Here is an 18,802-nt window from a genome sequence, read left to right as displayed (position 1 = left end):
TTTAAGACTAATGACCTGTCACCACGTTGTGGTGAGGATTTAGTTTCAAAAGATGTCATTGCACTGAGCTGTACTGTAATACATTGCTTGCAAAGAAAGCTGTGTGGGTCGGGGCAGACAGTTAACTCTTGGTTATGTATCAACAGGATAATATATTGGGAAAACCACGACAAGTACAATACAGGATTGGTGCTATAAAGGGATTTCACATCATGTCTATTACTGTCAGACTTAATTCCTAAAGTTCGATTTGTTGGGAATTCACAGTGCCTTAAAAGTCCATTTCCGAATTTCTCTATAATAGCTATGTTTTCAGTACCGCTGTTTTGGCCGAAAATTCTAAATTTAATTTAAAATCAACATAGGTCACACTTTAACAAATGATCCCATATGTAACCCTTCATTTTTTGTGTGCAAATTATTAAAGTATAATGTAAAAAAAAAAAAAATCAATATTTTAATAATGTTATATTATATAAACTGTTTATTATATACATATATACATACACATATCTCCAAACACACTTACAAGTCTATACTAAAAAAAAGCATTTAAACATGGATCATCCTATTTATTGATTTGTTTATATCGATTTTTCACGTCAATACACTGTACATGTAAAAAGGAAGATAATGAAAATTACCTGAATTTATAATAGATTTAAATTATATTACTACTTACATACAGAAATATTTTGTTTAAATTCTGTTATGTTTTAAATCACCATTCTAAATTGGGAGATTATCACCCTTTGCAAACACTAAAAATATAAATGCTTTCCCATATGTCTGTCTGTAAATTCTCAATGTATCTTGTGTCAATCAGTGGTCCAGAGGAGAAAACATATATCCTCTAAATGTTTACAGATGGTATTTATGTGACTCTCCATATATAGAGAACACTTATGCTGTATTGGCAATTTTTTAAATGTATAAAGGTAGTTGAGACCACAGTATCTCAGGACTTCACTGACTGCTTCTAGAGGTAAGTGTCAGGCAGTAGGTTAAGAAGAACGGCATTGAGAAATTATAATCAGAATTTAAGTGTGTTTCTAAAGCCAGTTAATTGAAAATGTATGATTGATTGCTCATAAATGCTAATCTTTAATTTAATTTTAATTCAAATAAAATAAAAAAATTGTATTTAGTGCTTCTCAAAGAAATGTAATTCATTAGAAGCAAGACAAGGCCAAATGTATGTATTTAGAAAAAAAGGTGTCATATAAATGAAATAAGTCTAAAAAGCCGGCCAGGGGAAAAAATACATATATGAAAGAACATTCTATAAAGGTTAGCGTTGAATATGGGGGGAATAAAAGACGAACTATCTAGAAAATGCTATACAGAATCTTCTGCAATTATTGTATCAACAGACACATGAGGATAATAGAATGCAAAAATCAAATAGCTCTCTTTCACGATTTTATCATCATTCCTAATCACTACAGTGAAAGGAAGAGGTTAGAGGTAAAATAGAGAGCTAAAGAGGAAGGTACAAAACCACAAAGAGGAAATGCTATAGCCAGAGAGACCATAATTAAGCTTTTAATGATAAAATTAGCCAGGCTCCATTGACAGTGTCTAAAAACTGGAAATTTGTGTATCCAATTGAAAATATGGCAGTGCCATACGCAGCGTAGAATAGTTAATATTTGGATATGTCCAGAAATTTAGTCTTTAGGTACGTGTCCATGGCAGCCTTAGAGATTGACTCTGGGACTCCCCACAATAGTTATTAAATGGAACATTATCAGCCATTAATAAGATAAATAAGAGATCTCTCCTTCAATACTTCGTCTTATGCTAATAGCGGAATAGGAGATGTAGTGGATGTCCACAAAATATGATTCAACTGTGCAACTCACTTTATCCATCATATTATATCAATTTTGAATAGTAAAATGATTTCAGACTTCATGCTTAAGAGCTCTCATATTCCCTTTGGTGCAGCTAATAGCATGCCCTGAGGAGGGCAGCCTTGACTTAAGAACTGGCCTAGAGGCCATTGAATAAAGACTATGGAGCCCCTCTCATGACAGGACTGTTAGCCAGTAGAAGGTCTTAGATGAAGAAGACCTCAATGGCACACGAGTCATTGTGTGTAGTTGTCTTTTTTCACAGTTTTCTTTCAATTACATTAGTAAATTACAGGGGGCAAAATCAATGAGGCTGAAAAACAGGAAACATTACGTGCAATATACTCAAAGCTTTAGTAGAACTAATACAGTCCATACATTTTATATATATTTTTTTTTTTCTATTGAAATTCCATATCTGATTCCATGTTTTAATGATAGACATGAGGAAGGACTTGGAGTAATAATATATCATAGATAAATCTATCCCAGTTAGGACCTACCAACACACCATGACTTTCTTGTCTTTGGTACCTTAAACTTCCACTGCACCAATTATTGTATGGTAGCAATTAATGTGAACTTTTAGTTTGGAAACAGCTGGTGTGCCAAAGTAAACCTTTGGCTTTGTATAGCTTGCGCTACCATTAAACGAAAAATATAAATTGCAAAATGTTCATAAAGTTTTTTTATGGATAAATTAGCTTTTTAAAATATAAAAAAAAATTAAAAAAAAGAGATTAAAGATACAAACCAGGACATACTTGAAAACAAGAGAAATCTCAATGTATCCATCCTGGTAAAATATTTTATAAATAAATAAATATATATACATATAACAGCAAATAATACGAATAGTTAGAAATGTAAAGATAGATACAGTTACATACGTAGCATATATCAAACGTTTATGCTCTCGTGATAGATGACATTCATTTATTGACATATGCTAACTGGAATGTTTAAAGGTTGACCAGGTATAACTTTCAGTAATGGAAATGTAACATTGTGAAGCTTTATTTTTTTTGACTCTAGTATATTTGGTTTATACTGAGATAGCTTTCCTTTGGTGAAGAATTGTGAAGACCAAAAAAGAAATTAAGCTCGTCTTACCTTTTTTTATTTACAGCATATTCCCTTTTCAATCTTTTTCCACCTGGGAAGGATACTAAATGTATGTCTTCTTATTTATTTCACTGAAAGATAATATACAAACACGCAATTATTTTTATTGGAAAAACAAGCACATTCATTAATTAATCAGCTCATTCTTGCAATTTATGTAAACGTTTATTTTCACACTCTAAGTGAATTGGTCATTTTGAATACTTCAATATCTTCATAACAACTCTGCAACCACAAATACATACATATACTTAAAAAAAAGTGTATAATTATATTTCATGCAAGTAATTTTAATTAAATTGCATTTTTCTTACTTTTTTTTTTTTATAAATTGATATATTATGTGTAGTAAACCAACAACCATGGGTGACGGTGAGATGGCTGCATTTGGGGCGGCAGCCCAATTCCTCCGAAAATCAGACAAGGAGAGGATTGAGGCACAGAACAGACCGTTTGATGCCAAAACATCATACTTCGTGATAGACCCAAAGCAGATGTATGTGAAGGGAGAAATTCAGAGCAGAGAAGGTGGCAAAGTCACTGTGAAAAAAGAAGATGGCACAGTAAGTTGCAATGTGTCATTCGTTAAGCCTGGAAACACTAACATAGAGAGGTATTACAACAATTTTAATTCAGATATTTTATAAACCTCTTGACTTCCTAAACTACAGAAATATATATTCTAATAAGTTGAGAGAGCAATGTCTTCCAAGTAGAATTACATTTATGTCCAGCTTTAATTAAGTATATACTTCTGATAGTATATGTTTTCTTTTACTTAGACTGTAACGGTGAAGGATGATGACGTCTTCCCTATGAACCCACCCAAGTACGATAAGATTGAAGACATGGCCATGATGACCCACTTGAACGAACCATCCGTCCTGTATAACCTCAAAGAGCGTTACGCAGCCTGGATGATCTACGTAAGGACTCTTGTTCTTTTTTAGCACTTACATTTGACTAAAGCCTTGAAATAGGAGTGTTGAAAACTACATTGTGGATTGTCAGTGACACTAAGATATAACAAAATATCAGGGTGGGAAAAAAAGCTGGGGTAAAATGCTATGAATAACAAGCAAACTGCAAATTATTTCGGAAGATCCCATTCTATATAAGTACAAACAGTAAGGATCTCTATTTTGTGATGTTTTTCCCAACTTTGATCAAAAGATCAACCATAAGTAACCAGAAAATATGCCCCGTAGAAAGCTGTTCAGGGGATATTATTTCAATTTATAATATAATATATAATGTAATCTATTACATTTTAAGTGTTTCTATGGTATTTTAGGATCCAATACATGTCTAACTGTTCTTTGTATTCTTCTTTAGACCTATTCCGGCCTGTTCTGTGCTACAGTCAACCCCTACAAGTGGCTGCCCGTGTACAACCCCGAGGTGGTCAATGCTTACAGAGGCAAAAAGCGTCAGGAAGCCCCACCTCACATCTTCTCCATCTCTGATAATGCCTATCAGTTCATGTTAACCGGTAAGCAGCCAATTATTTTAAGAAACAAGAGACAGAAAAATAGAGTAGATGTCCTTTTGTTTCTAATGGTTATTTTATCTTAGCCTGTGACACACAGTTTGTTTAAATTGTATAACCTTATTCATGCTGTTTGTTTTGTTTTTTAATTTCTAGATCGTGAAAATCAGTCAATCCTTATTACGTACGTATACATTTATTATTATTTATATTAGCAAACTATTCCATAAATATGTACTGCAAAAAAAAAGAGCATTTCCAAATCATTATTCTATGTATAATTATTATTATTCATTATTTAGAATGGTAACAAATACAGAAATTACTTTCTCTTAATCTCATGATCTCCCGTGATCCCGTGATCTCATGATCTATTTATAAAACATGAAATCGAACATCCCAATTCACAAGATTTTATTCTGTGTTTAGCACAATTAAAGGATGATTTCACCTCCGTTCCATATTTAAAAAGTCATTCTGGAGCCAAGCACTAAATCTGGAGCAATCAGTAGTACCATCATTTCCATGTTGACTGCTCAGTTTGTACAAAACCTGTCTTGGAATATCGAATGTGTTGTCAAGTCAAGGGACATTTCAGACTATGGTCTTGATTTAATATTTTTGGAAAATATTTTTAAATGATTGCCATCTATATCAAATATTTATCTACAAAAATTCCCATATATTTTAATGGTGACTTCAGTAGATAGGTCATTTGACAAGTTTTTCTAGCAGATTGTGATCATTTGGAAAACGTATCCAAAAATATTAAATCGAGGCCTATGTTTTAGCAAGCATGAATACTAAAAACCATAGCAAATATAGTTCCTCACTGGCTATATTAACTAATCAAATCTTCCTGTGTTCCCCAGTGGAGAATCTGGTGCTGGAAAGACTGTGAACACGAAACGCGTCATCCAGTACTTTGCAACAATTGCAGCTACTGGAGACAAGAAGCAAAAGGAGGCGGAGAAGAGCAAGGTGAATTAATAAATTATAATGCATTCACTGGAATTAAACAAAGATATATTTAAATATTGTTACAAACAATAAACATTATACATCTTAAATTGAAGATTCTAGCCTTGCTCATATGAATCAGGTAAGGCGATGCACACGAATCAGTACAAATTCCTTTTTTCTAGGGCACTCTGGAGGATCAAATCATCCAGGCTAACCCTCTGCTGGAAGCCTTCGGCAATGCCAAGACCGTGAGGAATGACAACTCATCCCGCTTCGTAAGTCAGTCCTCAAATAAACTACAATAAGACTGCGCCAGCTCTTTAACATTGCAAGAAAGAATATTAGATAAAGAATACCCTAAAAGTCATACATACATACATAAATATACACAGATACATATGCAATTTTTCTTATAAATAATATATTTAAATTGACCACTATCCAACAGCAATCTCTCTTAAACGCACTAGTATAAACATCAAATAATATATGTTACACACAAATATATACTTGTAGCTTATTCCTTGTTAGATCCAGGGCAATCAATAGTCTCTCAAGCATCTGTTTAAACAGAGTCACAAATATGACTAATGGAAGAATCAATTCTCAAGGGCATCTCTTTATAATTATGCTTCCAAACCATTCCATGTATGACAACACCCATAACCTATTAATATCCACAATGTAAAAAAAACTAATTGTTTATGTGCCCCAGAAACTTAATGCAGGCCTTGTGCCTCACTTGTTCCTTTCCCACAAAATTGTACGCTTAGATTTATGACTCTCAAAAAAAATTGTTCCAGCCTGTCCCAGAAACCCCATACACCCCTTGGATCTCACCTGCCTCCTCCCTTCCAGATTATAATCTTGTGCGTCTGAAATAAATAATTGAATTACAGGGCGAAAACGACTTTGTTACATATTCCTCTTTTGGCAAACACTTTCATCATCATAATAATTTAAATTATGAACTTCATGTATTAATGTTTACAATTTTAGGGTAAATTCATCAGAATCCACTTTGGGACTACTGGCAAATTGTCATCTGCTGATATTGAAACATGTAAGCTGGAAAACGTAATATATAACTTCATAAAGTGAAAGACTGTAAGTCAAGTCATTAATATGGTATACTTGCTTCTTCAGACCTTCTGGAAAAATCCAGAGTAACATTCCAGTTGTCAGCAGAGAGAAGCTACCACATCTTTTACCAGATTATGTCCAACAAGAAGCCTGAGTTGATCGGTAAGTTGGATACAACTGTCAGAAAACGTGAAAAATTGTTTAAAAATAGAAAAGGCAATATACAAATAATATTCTGAAACTGGGAACTTTTTTTGTAATAAGTGTATTTCTAATATTTTGCAGACCAGTTGCTGATTACAACCAACCCTTATGACTTCCCACTTGTCAGCCAAGGTGAAATCACAGTAGCAAGCATTGATGACCAAGAGGAGCTGATGGCCACTGATGTACGTTCCTTCAACATCATGTATGTTCCGATGTCATGTTTCCATTCTGCACCATGATAAATATTTCCCCAACTCCATGTTTTCACAGGAAGCCATTGACATCCTGGGTTTCAATGCTGATGAGAAAATAGGAATCTACAAACTGACGGGCGCAGTCATGCACCATGGCAACATGAAATTCAAGCAGAAACAAAGAGAGGAGCAGGCTGAGCCAGATGGCACAGAAGGTAAAATTAGGATATTACCCTTTGGTTACCCATGGACAAAGTAAATAAAATAACACAGTAAAAAAAAACACTTCTCCCCAAAGTGTTTTGATTTTCAAACTTTCTTACCCTTCCTTAACTTATGTCACAATTAAAGAAAAATAGAATTGTGTTGCTTTGAGGTCAGAATTTAACTTGTGAAATCTAAGCATCACACTAAGATAGAGCTAGTGGCCTCAGTGTGGCTTCATAAGCAGGTAATTCCGAAGCATTTTTTCCCAACTATATTTCAGTGGCTGACAAAATTGCCTATCTGATGGGTCTCAATTCATCCGATCTACTGAAGGCCTTGTGCTACCCAAGAGTCAAAGTTGGGAATGAATTTGTGACCAAAGGTCAAACTGTGCAACAGGTAATTTCAGTGCAATATCTGTCAAACACGAGTGAAAAAGTCATCATTGCTTGTAATGATATCAAAATCTTTATTTGTTGAAAGGTTCACAACTCAGTTGGTGCCCTGAGTAAGTCAGTCTATGAAAAGATGTTCTTGTGGATGGTCATTCGTATTAACCAGCAGTTGGACACCAAACAGCCAAGACAGCACTACATTGGTGTCTTGGACATTGCCGGCTTTGAAATCTTTGATGTAAGAATTATGACATAATATGTCTGTGGTAAATCATACATGAGATATGTAAAATGTGGCAATATATGATACTTATATGTACGATTCTTATTTTTTCTTAATCAGTTCAACAGTTTGGAGCAGCTGTGTATCAACTTCACCAATGAGAAACTGCAACAGTTTTTCAATCACCACATGTTCGTCTTAGAACAAGAGGAATACAAGAAGGAAGGTATCGAATGGGAGTTCATTGACTTCGGCATGGACTTGGCAGCCTGCATTGAGCTTATTGAGAAGGTAAAGAATAATGTTCACTAGAAGTTATCTTTCAAAACACAGCATCTCTCATTATGAGTACAACACTTGTAGCACAAGAAAAAACCTTCAGATGATATTGAAGTTAAAAATAATTACAAATCAAAACCAAAACAACATTGTATACACAATTTATTTAAACATATTCCCATAGATAAATGGATAAATTAATATATGTGTTAAAGTATTGCTCCATTTATTGACTATTTTATGGTATAATCAATAGCCAATGGGCATCTTCTCCATCCTTGAAGAGGAGTGTATGTTCCCCAAGGCAACGGACACTTCATTCACCAATAAACTGTATGATCAGCATCTTGGCAAGTCCAACAACTTCCAGAAACCAAAGCCAGGTAAAGGCAAAGCTGAGGCTCACTTCTCCCTTGTCCACTATGCTGGGACAGTGGATTACAACATCAGTGGCTGGCTGGACAAGAACAAGGATCCACTGAATGAAACTGTCATTGGGCTATACCAGAAGTCTTCTGTGAAACTGCTCTCATTCCTGTACTCCTCTCATGCTGCAGACCAAGGTAAGTAAGCTTGATAAGAACACAATATGGTAAATTTCCATATCAGCGTGTCTATAGCATTGTTTCTCTATATTATTGTAGTAACATGGTGATATCATAATGGTCATAGACTATCATACTAAATTTAAAAAAAAATCTACTTCAGAAACTGGTGGCAAGAAGGGAGGTAAGAAGAAGGGGTCCTCTTTCCAGACCGTGTCTGCTCTTTTCAGGGTAAGTGCAATATTAAAGTCTTCCCTACCAATTCTTTTTTGTTTTTTTGAATGTATGGAATATGTTATTATGTAATATATCCAATCTACAGGAGAATCTGAACAAACTGATGTCCAACTTGAGAAGCACTCACCCCCACTTTGTACGTTGTTTGATCCCCAATGAGACAAAGACTCCAGGTGGGTAAATAGAAACAAAAAAACTAATAAATGAACCTTATGTGTCTTGGCTCTGCCATAACTGTAGGGGATGATTATTGGCTGAGCACTTGTGTGAATACTAATGGAGATTTTCCTTTTAAGGTACAATGGACCACTACCTGGTCATGCATCAGCTCAGGTGTAACGGTGTCCTGGAGGGAATCAGAATTTGCAGAAAAGGATTCCCAAGCAGAATCCTATATGGTGACTTCAAACAGCGGTATGAATCATTCACAAATAATTAAATAAAATAAACATTCTATAATAGTGTACAGTTGACTTGGATGAGAAAAGTAGTATCTGATTTTGAATCTATTTTTATATGTATATATATTTATATGTATATATATATATAACATTTCTCTATTGTATGACAGTTACAAGATCCTTAATGCCAGTGCTATCCCAGATGGTCAGTTTATTGACAGCAAGAAGGCTTCAGAGAAACTTCTTGGATCCATCGATGTTGACCATACTCAGTACAGATTTGGGCACACCAAGGTAAATGGTGTAACTGAATAATTATTTTAACCATCTAGATTTACAGCATAAAGTCATTACTACATGTACTAATTTTGATAGCACATTTGTCATAGAATCAGGGCCTTAGGAAGATTTTGAAAATTAATGAAAATCTGTTAGCTTTATATAATCCTTTTACAATTAAAATTATTAGCGATACATAGTTTGTCAGAAAAAAGCAGATGAAAAACTATTGGGGTATAGTAAATATCATGTCATTGTAAAATCTTATAGGTGTTCTTCAAAGCCGGTCTCTTGGGTACCCTTGAAGAGATGCGAGATGAAAAATTGTCTCAGCTGATCACTCGTACTCAGGCTATCTGCAGAGGATACCTCATGAGAGTAGAGTTTAAGAAGATGAATGAGAGGAGGTATTTTACTTATATATTATAATTAAAAAATTATATAATCTACATAATAAATGTTTGATCTGTATGCTAAATCAAATCCATGTATTTTTCTAGGGAATCGGTATATTGTATTCAGTACAATGTCCGCTCATTCATGAACGTCAAACATTGGCCATGGATGAAGCTGTACTTCAAGATCAAGCCTCTTCTGAAGAGCGCGGAATCCGAGAAGGAAATGGCCAACATGAAGGAAGAGTTTGAAAAGACAAAGGAGGCTCTTCAGAAGTCAGAAGCCAGGAGAAAGGAACTAGAGGAGAAAATGGTCAGCATACTCCAGGAAAAGAATGACCTACAACTCCAAGTTGCATCTGTAAGTTACTTAAATACAGGAGCTATAAAATCACACTTTAGCTAAAATGTCTTTGTTTAAAATGTGCAATATTTGAATATCATTAGACACATTTTATATCCATCTTAACTAAGTACCAAACACAATTAAATGGTGTTAAGTGTTAATCACAAAGATATACTTATGTAATTTAAAAAATATATATTTTAATAAATTAGCAATATATGCAAATTTACTTGGTCTTCCTGATGCATTTCTACAGGAATCAGAAGCTGTGTCAGATGCAGAAGAAAGATGTGAGGGACTGATCAAAGCGAAGATTCAACTGGAAGCAAAGGTCAAGGAAATTACTGAAAGACTTGAAGATGAAGAAGAATCTAATGCTGAGCTAACAGCCAAGAAGAGGAAACTGGAGGATGAATGTTCTGAACTGAAGAAAGATATTGATGATCTTGAGCTAACATTGGCCAAAGTTGAGAAGGAGAAACATGCCACAGAAAACAAAGTAATGTATTTTCATTATTATCTACTATAAGCCTTAAATATTATAGTAGATAAACAATGTGAAAAATAAACAAAATACAAAGTGGAATAATGCTTAGGAAGCATTATTATATGATTTTGTTTTCATATACTTTAATTCTAGTCATACAAATGACACATAACACGCCTGACACACATAAATTAATCAAAATGTCAAAATCTAGGTGAAAAACCTTACAGAAGAATTGGCTGTTCTGGATGAAAACGTTGCCAAGTTGACTAAGGAGAAGAAAGCCCTTCAAGAAGCCCACCAGCAAACTTTGGATGACTTGCAAGCTGAAGAAGACAAAGTCAACTCTCTCACCAAAGCCAAAACCAAGCTGGAACAACAAGTAGATGATGTAGGTACCTCTGGTGCTATATTCTGACTTTTGTGACAGTGATGATAAAGATTGTGATGCTTGACTGACAGTTACACACTTTTTGGCTTGACTTTGAAATTATGAAACCAGTCTTGTGTTGAGTGTTTAATACTATTTTCAATGTTCCATTAGCTTGAGGGTTCACTGGAGCAAGAGAAGAAGCTTCGCTTGGATTTGGAGAGAGCCAAGAGAAAGCTGGAGGGTGATCTCAAGTTATCCCAGGAATCTACAATGGATCTGGAAAATGAGAAGCAGCAGCTGGATGAAAAAGTTAAAAAGTAAAATAAAGTTGGCACTGTAACCCTATCGTACTAACTCCAACACCTCTGCGTAATTTATTTTACTTTTTCATTCTCTCTAATTAATCACCATGTTTTTTTTCTCCTGTCTCCTTTTCTCTTTCCTGTTCCTCTTTTACACTACAAACTTGTCCTACTAAATTTGAGTGTATTTATTCATGTCTAGATAATCAACCTAACATTCATGTTTACTGCTTTCATTCATCCAATGCTTGGATTTTTTTGGACATCTGCAAGTTGGAATACATCTAAGCTTAAAGGCCTTCTGTGAATCATTTCCAATAAAATCCAATATAATTCGAGAACCCATCTTGGTTAATAACTGATGCTATCATCTAACAAGATTTTTACTGATATCAAAACATTATTCCTAGATGTATGCTTCTTGTTCAACAGGAAGGAATTTGAAATCAGCCAACTGCAAAGCAAGATTGAAGATGAACAAGCTCTGGGTGCTCAGCTGCAGAAGAAAATCAAAGAGTTACAGGTAACCTTCAAATCAATACACAACAATCGATCTTTGAAGTTCAAAGCCAAGTTCATGACTATACTATTTTCTCAACATTTCAGGCTCGTATTGAAGAGCTGGAAGAGGAAATTGAAGCAGAGCGAGCAGCTAGAGCCAAGGCTGAGAAGCAACGTGCTGACTTATCCAGGGAGCTTGAAGAGATCAGTGAGCGTCTGGAAGAAGCTGGTGGAGCAACCTCAGCTCAGATTGAGTTGAACAAGAAGCGTGAAGCAGAATTCCAGAAGATAAGACGCGACCTAGAAGAGGCCACTCTACAGCATGAGGCCACAGCCTCAGCTCTCCGTAAAAAGCACGCCGATAGTGTTGCAGAACTTGGAGAACAAATTGATAACCTTCAACGTGTTAAACAGAAACTGGAAAAGGAAAAGAGTGAGCTTAAGATGGAGATAGATGACCTGGCCAGTAACTTGGAATCTGTCTCCAAATCCAAGGTATGGACTAAGCATATGCAAAAGAAAAACAAGAAAAAAAGCAAACATAGACATATTAGATTATTATTATCTTGCATCATTAACTGGCTGGTGATATGTTCTGACTTTTTTTGGTCAGTATCTTGCAGCAGTTATCAAAGCAATTACAATCCAAATTTTGACGGTAACGCTGTTAAAGTCAGAAAACTTTATGGTCTAGAAAAAAAGGCCTACACTGTGATTTTTAATCGCTCAATGGTGAGCTTGATAGGTTGAAAGTGCAAGGTTAACAACAAAAACAGGATTAAAGATAGAGACAAGCAATTGCTTTGATAGTGCTAACATGTGGCGGGCATCCAATCTTACATATTTTAAATATGGACATTGCAGAGTGCTCGTGTTTCTGACAGAATTTAAGTGTTTAATGTAACATATGAGGCCCATTTTCACCAATAATGGCAAAAGTCGTAAAGGTGGCATCAAAGTATTGGAATGGTGATGTTGCAGTAACATTGTCTTTGCTAATGGAGCATCGGCTGGAGTGTATGTAAATAGTGAATATGCACTTGTAAGTTCCCTAAAAGCTTTATGGTTTAAAAATATGTGACTTATATACTTATCAATAGGCAAATCTGGAGAAGCTAAGCAGGACAATAGAGGACCAATACAGTGAAGTGAAGACTAAAGAAGATGAGCACCTTCGAGTCATTAATGACATCAATGGTCAGAAAGCGCGTCTTCAAACAGAAAACGGTAACTAATCCATGCATTAAATATTGCTATAAGTATGTACCAGAAAAGGTAAAAGATATAATTTAATATCAAATGAATTGTATTCATTAGGGGAATACTCACGTCAGTTGGAGGAAAAAGAATCTTTAATTTCTCAGCTATCCAGAGGCAAACAGGCTTTCACCCAACAAACAGAAGAACTGAAACGCCAGCTAGAGGAGGAGATAAAGGTATTTTTGTCCAATAAAAATAAGTAAAATGCCAACTGTGTCTTGCTTATAATTTCTGAATTGGTTTGTTCGAGGAACACAAACCTTTTCCTAAAGTTATAGTGACCTGCCAGACGACTTCATTGAAATGGCCCTGTGTAGTCCTTAAAAAAAATACTATTTAAAATTGTCATGACCTAATCTTGATAAATATAGATTTATAATTTTCTTCCTTGTTTAACATTAATATATTTCCATGTCACCTTTAAGGCCAAGAACGCCCTCGCTCATGCATTGCAATCTGCCCGTCATGACTGTGACCTTCTCAGGGAGCAATATGAAGAGGAGCAGGAAGCCAAGGCTGAGTTGCAAAGATCTCTGTCCAAAGCCAATGGAGAGGTTGCCCAATGGAGGACAAAATACGAGACTGATGCTATTCAACGCACAGAGGAACTGGAAGATGCCAAGTATGTCTACTTTAGTTAGTACTATTCCTTCTGAATGAACATAGTTTAACACAAGATTTAATTAGTATAAACATTCTATTTTGGATGTATCCCTTCACCTGTTTAAATATATCAATTCACGGAATTATTTTTCAATTGAGGAATGGTGATGTATAATTAAACTAATTTATAAATAATATTATTTACTTAGATGAATTGGTATTCATTTTTTTTTTTACAATGAGGAATCTGAAATATTACTTTCACATTGTTAACAGCTGACAATATAATGGCACTTTTTCTTTGTTAGATGGTTTGTAGTTTCTCCCATGACTACAAAAACATTTACATCATACCGTATTTGTCAAATATTACAATTGGCTCACTACAGATTTGTAGAATTGTACAGATCATCCTTAAAAAAAAAAATCTCTAGTCTAAAAAGACACTCATACAATCTGATATTAATATAACAGGAAGAAACTTGCTCAGCGTCTCCAGGATGCAGAAGAACAAGTTGAGGCTGTCAACTCAAAGTGTGCATCTCTGGAAAAGACCAAGCAGAGGCTCCAAGGAGAGGTGGAAGATCTCATGGCTGACGTGGAGCGTTCCAACTCTGCATCTGCGGCTCTTGACAAGAAGCAGAGGAACTTTGACAAGGTTTATTCCCTATAATATACATCTAATGGAATATTGTCAATTTATTTAAGACAATTTAGAAATGCAGCCTTTTTTTAACAACAACTATTTTCAGTATATCAAAGAAACAACAAACAAGTAATGAATAAGAAACCAACACTAAGCCATTGTATGTTTTCTTTCTTTGAGGGAACAAACGACTCTCAACTTCACATATGTGTATGAGAGACTTTTACATAAAAAAATACTTGGTTTTATTACATAGGTTCTGTCTGAATGGAAGCAGAAATATGAAGAAACTCAGGCAGAGCTGGAAGCCTCCCTGAAGGAGTCCAGGTCTCTGAGCACAGAGATCTTCAAGATCAAGAACTCCTATGAGGAATCTTTAGATCAGCTTGAGACTCTCAAGAGAGAAAATAAGAACCTTCAACGTTAGTATGATGTGGATGTTAAACTTTTTTAAATCTAAATTATTTTTCTTTCAAAATGTGGGTTGTTAGATGGCAAAAAGACCAAGGACTTTATTCCAAGCATAAATTGTATAGCCCCTCCCGCATCTAATGATTTAAGCCCCTCCTAAAAACAACCCTATACCATGCCTCAAGTCCACCCTTAATGTATTCTATAAATCACATTGTGAATTAAATTTAGACTATAACAAATAACCTTTATTTATAATCTCCACACCTGCTGTATTAAGCCCATGCAATGTTGTATTAACCCTTCAACACACTGCAGTAAAACCCTGCACCCAGAGCCATACCTTCACAGTGTGATCTATAATTAACATCATATATGGTGCTTTAAAGTGACACTGTCACAAATTATGTAAGTGGAGGTATTTCTCTCTCTGTGTTACAGGGGACTCAGGGATAATAAGTAAACAAGCCCGATATTAAACTAGGGGATTTCCAGAACTTCACACTGGGCTCCAGCCCCTGTCATCTCCCACAACCTTCCCCCTCTCCGCCAGTAGCACCCCTGTCATTCAATCTTGAAATTGTTAACTTCCAATGCACCAGTTTTTAACTTGCCATGCATTGTGCTTTTCCAGAGGAGATCTCTGATCTGACAGAACAAATTGCAGAGACTGGAAAGACTATCCATGAAATAGAAAAATCCAAAAAACAGGTGGAGCAAGAGAAATTTGACTTGCAGTCAGCCCTGGAAGAGGCAGAGGTAAGTATTGTTTTAACAATATTAAAAACATGTTTATATGCTATTTTTGCGTTACTCTAAACGTACATATACATATTTCCCTAGGGCACTCTGGAGCACGAAGAGGCAAAGGTAATTCGTATACAACTTGAGCTGACTCAGATAAAGTCTGAGGTGGACAGAAAAGTTGCTGAGAAAGATGAAGAGATTGAACAGCTGAAGAGGAACAGCCAAAGAGCACTGGAGACATTGCAAAGTTCCCTGGATTCTGAGATCAGAAGCAGGAATGATGCTCTACGAATCAAGAAGAAGATGGAAGGAGACCTTAATGAGATAGAGATTCAGCTCAGCCATGCCAACCGCCAGGCTGCAGAAGCACAGAAACAACTCAGGAATGTACAAGCACAAGTTAAGGTAAATTACCGTAAAAAACTAAATGCTTAATTTTGCATACATATGTGTTTGAAGATGACATTGCTTTCTATGTATGTAGGATGCCCAACTGCATCTCGATGATGCAATTAGAGGAAATGATGATTTGAAGGAACAGTTGGCTATTGTTGAAAGACGCAACAACCTCATGACTGCTGAACTTGAAGAAATTAGATCTGCCCTGGATCAGACTGAGCGGGCACGCAAATTGGCAGAACAAGAACTTCTTGATGTCACAGAGCGTGTTCAGCTGCTCCACTCTCAGGTAAGAACATTCTAAGAGTCATTGATCACAGCTTTTAAATATATACATATCTGTAAACTGGGGCCTCACTTGTGCTCCTTTTGCAACAAACAGAATACCAGCCTCATCAACACCAAGAAGAAGCTGGAAGCTGATGTCACCCAACTACAGAGTGAAGTTGAAGAACAACTACAAGAATCTAGGAATGCAGATGAAAAGGCTAAGAAGGCCATCACAGATGTATGTCTAGTTACCAATGCATACTATGCATTATGAGAAGGAGAGACGCTTAATCCAATAACTAAAATATGTTTTGGTGATTCTACCAGGCTGCCATGATGGCTGAGGAATTAAAGAAGGAACAAGACACTAGTTCTCACCTCGAGAGGATGAAGAAGAATCTGGAACAGACAGTGAAGGATCTCCAGCAGCGTCTGGATGAGGCCGAACAACTGGCATTGAAAGGAGGAAAGAAGCAGCTCCAGAAATTAGAGTCCAGGGTGAGTCATTGTATCATGCACTTTCTGGTCAGTGTAAACAAGGAAACATTTTTAACCCATCATGGACATAGCTTAAGAAATAAAAGCCCCACATGACGGAACACTGATGTGAAGTTAAATTTTTATATAAATATAATTTGATATATATAAGACATGAACTGGAGTCTAGCAATTGGTCTATTTATTAGAGCAGGAATTTCATTGTTTTTTTTCGTACAGAGTTTCTGTGGCAAGTGATAACCACTAGGAGAGCCACAATTGCCACAAAGCCATGTGGCAATTGTTTAGCTATTGCTAAATATTACAATTGAAGTGGTCACTAGCATTATATATGCAGAAAATCCGCTGGTTGAACTAAATAAACATTATAAAAAGTATGTAACTAGACCATATGAGCTATTTTCTATCCATTTGTTAGGTGCGTGAGCTGGAAAATGAGCTGGATGCCGAACAGAAAAGAGGTAGCGATGCCATTAAGGGTGTACGCAAGTACGAAAGGAGAGTGAAGGAGCTGACATACCAGGTGGGCTCAGTTTAATTATTTTTGATTTTGCTTTGTTCAATCCAGTGACCTATTAGACAAATATATTTAACTATGCATATAGTGAGCCCAAATGTTCATTTGTTTTAACAAATCACAGACTGAAGAGGACAAGAAGAACACCCTCAGGTTACAGGACTTGGTAGACAAACTGCAGCTGAAGGTGAAAGCTTACAAGAGACAAGCCGAGGAGACTGTAAGTAGTGAATATTTGGCCAATTCTGGTTTTAACTACTAAGATGCAACAGGCATACTAACAACCCTTTTCTTCTGGTTAAGGAGGAACAGGCAAATATACATCTTTCAAGATTCAGGAAGACCCAACATGAACTAGAAGAGGCTGAGGAACGAGCTGATATTGCTGAATCTCAGGTCAACAAGCTCAGAGCCAAGAGCCGCGATATCGGCAAGGTATATATGTTTTTGATGCTTCAATATGTGCCCTGATTTTTATTATTGAGTATAATTACACGTATAACGCTCCTTAGCTTAGTCATTACAAATTTACCAACAAGCAAAACTAACCTTATAATCAGATAGATTAAGAGTAGATTAATATTGGTAACTATACACAGTGGACAAGAACAGGTCAAGTGATGGGTCCACTGGTGAGGTAGCAAGGAGAAAAAGGAGTCAGAAATTAGATCAGAGCTGGTTTAATAGGGAATGTGAAGAGTAAGGTCAGTCACTTGGTGCCAGAAAAGTTATTGAACTATGGAGGGTGAAGGAAGGTGATAATGACCAGCTAGGTTGTAATGGAAGTAGTCATTATGGGTGTGGGTTAAATCTGATGCCTTTTAAGTAACTCTGCATAACCGAATTCACAATGTTATTTATTTTAACTTATATAGGGTAGGTGGGTAGGTGTTTTAATATCATTCACGTTATCCTTTAACGCAGTGTATACATGATTCTCTTTCACAGAAAGCGGAGGAATAAAGAGAAGATGTGGTTTACAGAAGCTCATACAATATGGACTCCATTGTAACTAAAATAATTTGTCTTAAATTAGTTCATGTAGAATACAAATAAATCCTGTGTTTATACTGACCCCTGTGTGTGCTAGTGGTTATTTTAATAATATCTACTTTATTCTGCTTTACAAGAAGTAGAGAGTCAACATGGGTAACATAATATCTATAGGGTCTTTCCGTAGTGGAAAATTTTCTCACTCTGGTTTTATATTAATAATAAAACACATTATCATTAAGTACAGTTTACGTTCTTTGTATGTTCTATAGTCTTTTCATGGGAAATATATATACATTGTCTCTCATTTCATTCACCAAGTCCAGGCTAATATAATGAACCCATCAGTAAAGAAAACCTTCGTGAACACTTCACCAGTATGTAAACCCAGCAGGCACCCTATATGGCAACGTCATGTAATGCCAAACAGGCAGAATAAGTAAATCAACATCAAATACCCATGACATCTCTATCAGCATTCTATCTAGCATTATAGAAGTTCATGTTCCTCGTCTGCCGTTTTAAGAGGTGAATACATTGTATTTATGTGCTTCATGTACAAACCAGCAGG

At 35.7% G+C, this 18,802-nt stretch overlaps 1 protein-coding gene across 1 annotated transcript; it reads left to right on the top strand.

Moving 5' to 3' along the window:
• The first annotated feature begins 954 nt into the window (after window positions 1–954).
• LOC134611847 (myosin-4-like) lies at window positions 955–18,312 on the top strand. The gene is made up of 41 exons (XM_063456111.1): window positions 955–985; window positions 2,986–3,030; window positions 3,331–3,544; window positions 3,764–3,907; window positions 4,317–4,473; window positions 4,627–4,654; window positions 5,343–5,451; window positions 5,616–5,708; window positions 6,433–6,496; window positions 6,580–6,678; window positions 6,802–6,905; window positions 6,994–7,132; window positions 7,405–7,523; window positions 7,608–7,757; window positions 7,863–8,033; window positions 8,278–8,584; window positions 8,730–8,797; window positions 8,889–8,976; window positions 9,100–9,217; window positions 9,375–9,498; window positions 9,754–9,890; window positions 9,984–10,239; window positions 10,481–10,723; window positions 10,926–11,102; window positions 11,256–11,401; window positions 11,819–11,909; window positions 11,993–12,382; window positions 12,988–13,114; window positions 13,205–13,323; window positions 13,573–13,769; window positions 14,225–14,408; window positions 14,653–14,818; window positions 15,442–15,566; window positions 15,651–15,959; window positions 16,039–16,242; window positions 16,336–16,461; window positions 16,551–16,721; window positions 17,140–17,244; window positions 17,363–17,458; window positions 17,542–17,673; window positions 18,187–18,312. The coding sequence occupies exons 3-41, from the start codon at window positions 3,344–3,346 to the stop codon at window positions 18,199–18,201; spliced, it is 5,799 nt and encodes a 1,932-aa protein (XP_063312181.1). The 5' UTR covers window positions 955–985; window positions 2,986–3,030; window positions 3,331–3,343; the 3' UTR covers window positions 18,202–18,312.
• Window positions 18,313–18,802: the final 490 nt, after the last annotated feature.

Source organism: Pelobates fuscus, chromosome 5 (assembly GCF_036172605.1).
Source record: "Pelobates fuscus isolate aPelFus1 chromosome 5, aPelFus1.pri, whole genome shotgun sequence".
Taxonomy (NCBI): domain Eukaryota; kingdom Metazoa; phylum Chordata; class Amphibia; order Anura; family Pelobatidae; genus Pelobates; species Pelobates fuscus.
This window is presented reverse-complemented; position numbering and strand designations above follow the sequence as displayed.